Source organism: Crocuta crocuta, unplaced genomic scaffold, assembly GCF_008692635.1.
Source record: "Crocuta crocuta isolate KB4526 unplaced genomic scaffold, BGI_CrCroc_1.0 scaffold296, whole genome shotgun sequence".
Lineage (NCBI taxonomy): Eukaryota > Metazoa > Chordata > Mammalia > Carnivora > Hyaenidae > Crocuta > Crocuta crocuta.
Window position 1 is genome coordinate 1,195,091 of NW_027530504.1, and position 7,612 is coordinate 1,202,702.

General features: G+C 52.9%; 1 protein-coding gene across 1 annotated transcript in view; it reads right to left on the bottom strand.

The window, feature by feature from the left end:
• The window catches only part of SEC61A1 (SEC61 translocon subunit alpha 1), a 13,919-nt gene extending 6,621 nt beyond the window's left edge, over nt 1-7,298 (bottom strand). Inside the window, exons 1-6 of the mRNA XM_077766860.1 lie at nt 7,236-7,298; nt 4,299-4,364; nt 4,131-4,209; nt 3,028-3,159; nt 1,264-1,373; nt 823-976 (exon numbers count right to left, since the gene is read on the bottom strand). Coding sequence (XP_077622986.1) covers nt 823-976; nt 1,264-1,373; nt 3,028-3,159; nt 4,131-4,191 — 457 coding nt within the window. The 5' untranslated portion in view covers nt 4,192-4,209; nt 4,299-4,364; nt 7,236-7,298. The remainder of the gene's footprint in view (nt 1-822; nt 977-1,263; nt 1,374-3,027; nt 3,160-4,130; nt 4,210-4,298; nt 4,365-7,235) is intronic.
• Between the last annotated feature and the right edge of the window lie 314 nt (nt 7,299-7,612).

The window sequence follows — 7,612 nt, forward strand, 5'->3', positions numbered from 1 at the left end:
TTCTCATGGGACTCATCTGAGTGAATAGCATCTTGAGGGATGAAAAAACACTGATTTCCTTTCCTAATAAGTCACACTTCCCTAAATGCTTACAACGTTGTATTAAAAACACTGCCCGTAGCAAGATTTCCCTCCCTTACAGGAACATTGTGGACCACTTACATGCGATGCGCATCCACTCTGAGCCACGTATCACTAACTTCGTGTTATTTCTCACTTAATCCTGGCACCCGCGGCCACTGGGTACCATCGGCAATGGCCAGGATTTAAGCCCTGGTGAGCTCCAAGTTCAGGCCTCTCGCACAAAACTGTCCCTCGCATGACCGAACGTGTTAGTTCAGTAATTTCATTTTTAGAGACTTATTTGCTGTGAGCAGCCACCAGGGCACACAAGGATGAATGTGTGCAGACGCGCGCTATTTCCCTGCTCTAACGACGGTGGAACGGGAAACTACCTCAGGGCCCATCAGAAGAAAACTGGCTACGATAAGTGTGGCTTCATCCTTGCAATGAAAGGCCGTCTGCACTAAGGAAAACCAGGCAGGCCTCCTCATTCCAGCGCGACAAATGCCCACGAAACACTCACATGAGAAACTGTGTTTACAAACTTCTACAGGAAGAGGTTACTCTAGACCAAAGCAAACCAAACCAGCGAAAGCAACTCTCTGCAGATCCACAGAGAAAAATCGGAAGAGGGTAGCTAAAACTGACAAATTTTCCTGGGAAGGGGGCGGGGGGGGGGGCTGCTGTTTCCTGCTTTGCACACGCCGGGACTGCTTACTGAACCCCGTCCCGAGGCCGTCCCGAGGCCAGAGCCCTCACCTCGACCGGTGTTGACGGTTGTGGGGCTGAACGCCTTCCACACGATCGTCTCGCAGATGTTAGTGGCGATGAAGAGGGAAATCCCAGAGCCCAGGCCGTACCCTTTTTGCAGAAGTTCATCCAAGAGTAAGACAATTAAGCCAGCGACGAAGAGCTGTGAAAATTAAAAAAGAAAAAAGTTCAAAAACCCAAACAGACGGCGCATCTCTGTTCTTAAAGGGCACGGTTCTCTCCTGCAGTAACGCGCTTCCCCGATATGAAAGCTAAAGGCAGAGTAGACCCCGGCTGTACAGGCTTCCTCTGGTGAACTCAGAAGGGCCACCACAGGGGCTGTGGCTCCCTCTCCTCCCTGTTTTAGGCACACCTCGGATTTGCCACCCGGGAAGTTAAGGCCACGTGAGGGACGACTCAGAAGCGGGGATGTGTCAGAGGAGTGATTACCTGGATGGTGATTAACAGGCAGATCCCAGCACCCATCTCGGAAGGGTCTCCGTACATTCCCGTCATCACATACACGATGGACTGGCCGATGGTGATGATCATGCCGAATACTGGAGATCAAAAGAAACCGGTGTTCAAAGTGGGACACCGTGTGGCCCGGGAGAGAAGAGTTACTGAACACCGACTCCGTGACGGGCACAGGGGAGAACGAAGCTGGAGACGAAGGATACAGATACCGCCTGCCAGGAGAGCGGTCCAGGAACGCGCCAGGTAGTTCAAATGCCTTCCGACAAAGCCATGCAGGCTCGTCAATTTCAGCTTCCCCCCCTAACCTCACTTTCCTTTCCGTGACAGCAGGACAAAGAGAGTTGAAATGTGACAAATCTAGTCCTTAAAGAAAGGGGAGTCAGGGAGCCAGGGGAGGTGACATCCAGAGGCCCGTGATTTGGTGACAGTGCCGAGCTGCAGCGCCCCAACCCGGGGCAGCTCGCTGGGGCTCGCGAGAGCTCCTTGGCTGAAGTGCATGCCTGGGCCCTCCCCAGGCTCATCTGGCTCTGAGTCCACAACACCGAATAGTAACTCTGGGATAAAGTGATCCTTTCCTTGTCTGTAGTTAATGTGTTTTCTAAGGAAAAACCTCACAGCGCCATCAATTTAGCTACCAGTTTCCTCTGCCACAGAGCTCTTCTGGCCCAAGATACTTTTCTTTCCGTAGGCAGACATTTTTGTTTCTTGGATCTCATTATACTCCACTGTTAGGCACGATGGAATCCACAAGTTTCCTTGGTTCGGCCAAACCAGATGGGTTTGGGATTCAATTTCACTTTTCTGCTTAGCTTGCACAGAAAATACAGTTTTATTCCAAAGTACCTATCAGATAGTGTCCATTAGACTTTTTAAAAAGTGCCTAATAAAACTGAAGTCTTAAGACAGAAAAAATTTAAAAAAACTGTCCAAGACTGAAGAGAAAACAACTGGTGTGGACTTTGGAAAAATAATTTACGTATGTCTTTTTAAATCCTGATGTGGGTCTGAAACAGACATGTCTGGATGGGTTTAGTCTTTCTTGCTCACTCACTTAACCTAACCGAAGATGTAACATGACGGCGTAGAAGGAAATACAGCTGCAGACGAAACTGTAAACATCATTTCCTGATTAAACACATTTCACCTCACAGTCAGAGGCTGAATGTGGTTAATTCTGAGGACCAGTCACTGCTACAAGTAACCCGTTATTTACCATAAAGCAAATACCATTATTCTCGTTTTTACAGATGAAGAAACCGAGACTCCAGAGCTGTGACCTAACTTTGTGCGAGGCCGCAGAGCTGGGAAATAGCAGAGTTGGACTCCGCGGATCCTTTCGACCTAAGCTCAACTCTTTCAAACTCCCAGAAGAAAGAGAAAACCACCTGTAGAGTAACTACCGCGTGCCAGGCACTGAGAGATGTTTTGCGCACACCGCTCAGCTGAATTCTTACCACGCTCTGAAGTCTCTCCTTCGAAGCGGTAAGGAGACTGCGGCTGAGGAAGAGGGAGACCTCGAGCCCTCCTTCGGCTTGGTCACACCACTTGACCCCCGCCTCATCCCGCCCGTCCTGGTGCTTTCTCACTAACACAGCCCCCCGTACGCCTAACAAGGTGGGGGGCCACGGAGGTTAAGGGCACACACACAAAAAAAACCCTGTTTTGATGCCCTAAACTTTATTACAAATTTGAATTCCCAACGATAGACATCCAGACATTATTTGAAACCTCACTCACACTTCTGGGCTCCGTTGAAGAGGGCTCGGTCTTTCGGGGTGTCACCGACTTCGATTATTTTGGCGCCAGCCAGCAGCTGCATGATGAGGCCGGAGGTGACAATGGGGGAGATCCCCAGCTCCATCAGCGTGCCTGGAAGAAAGCGCAGGGCGTGGCCAGTATGAGCGTGGGAAAGCAACCCGTTCTTAAAGCACCGAATGAACAAAATTTGACGGTGAACCCTGTATAGAGATCCAAGGTGTTTCCGTTGGCTAGCGGCGGTTAATTTCGAGAATAATCCCCCACTAGCAGTGATCAGAGTACAATCCCAGTCATTCTGCTTGGCCCACCAGGCAGTGTCTCAGTCTGTTTAGGAGCCACGTGGCACTCGCACAGCTGACTGCGTCTACACTCACCCTAAGCAGACTCACCCTGGTGTTAGAGACATGAAAGGTTCGTCTCCTCATTGGTTAATACAAAAAGCCTAACATACAGATAATTTCCAGAGTTTGGAAAAAAGGTCTGGCCCACCATACCGAGTTGGGAATAAACCTCTACTTCCACTGCGCTGAGATGAGCTACACTTCCGACCGGTTTGAACTTAATTTGAACTATATTTAAAAATGGAGCTCACTGGGGCGCCTGGGTGGCTTAGTCGGTTAAGCGTCCGACTTTCACTTAGGTCATGATCTCGCAGTTCGTGGGTTTGAGCCCCGCGTCGGGCTCTGTGCTGACTGCCAGCTCAGAGCCTGGAGCCTGTTTCAGTCTGTGACTCTCTCTCTGACCCTCCCCTGCTCACGCTGTCTCTCTCTCTCTCTGAAAAAAAAAATTAATAAAACATTAAAAAAAACCAAGCCACATTCTAGTTTTTCCATGCTTTTTTTTATCCTCCACGACCCGGATTTATCTTGTTCTTACAGCTTTTGTGTTGCGTTCAAATACAATTCCAAACACGCCACCGGGCCTCGGTGCTAAAGCTGGCATTTGCAAAGGCTCGTCGGCCCAGGATGCCAACATCCTTCCCAAATGCCCTCTGAATCCCACATAAAGCCAAAGGCTGTCATTTAAGCAAGGGAGGCCGGTCAGGTCTGCATCGCAGGAAGTGCAGACGGCCAGGGCCCTACCTCTGTTAGAGGCCAGGATCACTCTCATCCAGTAGAAGGGGTCAGCCGAATCCGAAGACATGATCCCGAACAGCGGGATCTGGAGAGAAGCAGGGAAAAGCAGTGAGCGCACTTCCTTCCGGCCGGCTCTTGTCCCCACACCAGCTCTGGGGCGCGGCCTGCGCTTACCTGGCAGCACACTAAGAAGATGAAGAGGGTGATGGCGGTCCACAGCACCTTCTCCTTAAACTGGATCTGTAGGGGAAGAGGAATTGCTCAGGCGGTCAGTGACTTTCACAAGCAAATTAGTGGAAACGAACTCCATTCGTCCCCTTTCTCGGTTCACCAGGCGAGTGAGCCCTGGACGCCCCAAGCCGCGTGTATCACGTGCTTTCTACGCACAAGACACTTAGGCAGAGACCCTCAGAGGGGCCATCTCGTGTGATCCTCTACCACGCGGCATTATCATCTTTATCGCGGAGTGAGAAGAGGGAGTTTTCGGAAAGCTAACGTGTCCAAAACCCCACAGCTGAAGTGAAGTTGAGTGCAAAAGCCGTGCTCTTAACCACCAGCATTGAAGGCTTAGGATTAGACCGAGAGCAAAGACTGCAGCAACAGAAAGGGATTCCTAAACCAGACAAGCCCTTAAACCGGTGAGCGATCGCTTCTCACTCGGAAAGCTTCTGAAATTGGTAAAATCTTGCAATTCTGTAGGTAACTAATTTGCAATTTGTGATCGTTCAACGGTGTATTTGCTACGAATTAACGGTAGAACAGTGTAAGGAACGACACCGGGGGGCAGACAGGGAGAGGTGCACCCTGAACCTACTCACTGCGTACTAACAGCACCTGCGGAAGACCGTTTCGTGTCTCCCTTGGCACACAGGTAAGGCAGGGGGTTACTGGGAATCATTTCACTGACAACCTGTAAGTACCATTCAAACGTGTCAGGGCGCCTGGGCGGCTCCGTCGGTGAAGCGTCCGACTTCAGCTCAGGTCATGATCTCACGGTCAGTGGGTTCCAGCCCCATGTCAGGGCTCTGTGCTGACGGCTCAGAGCCTGAAGCTTGTTTCCAATTCTGTGTCTCCCCCCCCCCGCCCTTCCCCCACTCGCAATCTGTCTCTCAAAAGTTAATAAGCATTAAAATAAATAAATAAGGGGTGCCTGGGTGGCTTAGTCGGTTAAGCNTGGACATCCCCCTCGCCCCCCAGTCCCTCTGGTACTACATAGTAGCAGCTTTTCCTGGTGTTCTGCCTCTACAACTGCCTTCCCAGGGATCTGCTGCCTATACTGCAAGAAGGGTTCGAAAGGGCTTGAAAACCACCATGACTGTTGTGTGGGCTGAGGATTCTGACAGGGAAGTGCCTGGCGAGCAACAGTGGTGAGTGAACAGAACTGCGTTCTGAAGAAGTACTTTTCAGCTGGAGGGGGAGAGAGGTCAGATCAGCCCGAGTCAGGGTCGGGCTCTCTGGTCCCAACACAAGCTGCGAGTCTTCCCCGACCACCGCTTCCGGCAGCCCGGGCGAGGCCGCGGCGCAAAGGCGATGGGCATGCGGTGTCTGCCGCGCCACACGAAGCGGAGGGGAGTCCACAGAACTCTTCTTCCTCCCGAGAATGCTCTCCCGCCCACCGGGCACCTCACTGCCCCCAAGAAATCAGGCCAACGGAAGGCGACATCACACATCACGTCCGGCTACCTAGGAACCCAACACGCTTGTACTGAAATGGCTCTTTGGGGGCAAAAAAAGGGGAGACAACTTTTATGAGACTCCTCGTTTCTTAAGAACCCAGTCTCCTCTCCTGGACGGAGCCAAGTTCACAGCAAACCTCGAAAAGCTCTTTATCCCAGTGCTCGCTACTTTACCTCTGAAATAGCCTCTGGATCCATCCTTGTCTCCTAGCTGCCCCCCATACACCCTCTATTGCAAAAGCCTCCAAACCGCTTTCTACCTACTTCCAGAACAATCTAATCATCTGGCCCTTCCACTGCTCCCCACCACCCTTTACCTTCCAGCAACAGGGAACTGCAGCCACCCCGTCCCACCGGCTGTCTTCCCGGTCTTTGCACACAGGTACTCCTTGTGTCTGGAATTCCTTCCCTTCTCCTCAAAAGAACTTCTATTCTTCCACTAAACTCACCATCGGGAACCACATCCCCCGGCTAATCCCATCCTGAGCCACTGCTATTCCTCGCAGGATTTTCACTGCTCCATCTACCACACTGAGTTACAAGGCCAAGGCTGGGTGGCTTTTAAGAGGTTTGTGAAGGGCGGGTCCGAAGCTCGTCCCTTTCTTCTAGGCCAGGGGGACGGGTAGAGGGCACAACTTTATATATTCTTCTATTCTGAAGGCAGCACGTATGTGGAGCCCTTTTATGCAAAATGATTATAAGAAAAAAAAAGATTCCAAGAGTAATCGTCCACGCTGACATCAACTACACGTAGGTACTAACGAATCCGTGAGCAACGGTCTGAAAAGAACCCCAAACACAAAATCGCTCACTATCCATTCGTTTCGATGCAAGAGTCTAAATAAAACTTTCTGGCCGTTGAACAGCTTTACTAACCAACACCGGCGGCGCTCTTGCCCGGGATGCGGCCGTGCAGGCCCCCAAATCCTGATAAAGGATCTAAGTGCTTATCTTCTCGGGTTGTAAAGTGTCTGTTGTAAAAACTAGGGTTCGCGAAACGCCTTTTCTCCCCCGATACGGTGACAGCCTACGCTAAAGGCACAGAGGCGTCTGTGCGGGGGGACGGTGGCCGCCGTTCGGTCCCTCCAGCCCATGCATTCTCAGCTCTTCTCCGGGGAGGACACCGACCACTCGGCGCTCCCGGCGACGGGAAGAGGGAGGTGGGTCGCCCGGGCCGAGTACCCCGAGGCTTCCAGGCCTTATTCGGTCAGGGCCGAGATCCACTTTAGGGGCAACGTCCACGAAGATGCTCCCGAAACAGCACGGCCTGGTTTCGGCGCAACCCCCCCGCGCAGCCGGTCACCGGCGACAGCGCTCGGGAGGAAGGACCGGGAGAAGTTTCCGCGGGGCGCGCTGAGGCCATGTTTAATTGTACCGCGAACTTGAGGCGCCCAGTTTCACGGGCCCGTCTTGGGCGGCGGAATGGGGCACCTACCTTCCTCTCCGGCTTCTGAATTTCCGGCAGGATGACACAGAAGGGCTTGATGACTTCCAGAAACTTGACTTTGAAGGGAGAGACAAAGCAGAGTTAGGGCACGGGAAAGCCCCCTGCGCTCCCCGGGACGCCTCCCGCCCAGCACGAGCTGGAGCCGGGACCAGGGGAGCCGGCGCGCGCGGGGGCTCGCGGGGGCCCCGAGGGGCGGCAGGGGGCGCGGGCCCCGTNCCTTCGGTCAGGAGCCGTGTCCGGCCCAGGCCGCAGGGCCCGACTCCCGCCAGGTGCCCGGCTGCCGGGGCCGTCGGAACACCCTCGCTCGTGGAGTCCCTCAGCAAACCCGGAGGCCTGCCCTGGGCGCGGGGTCCCAGAAGGGATCC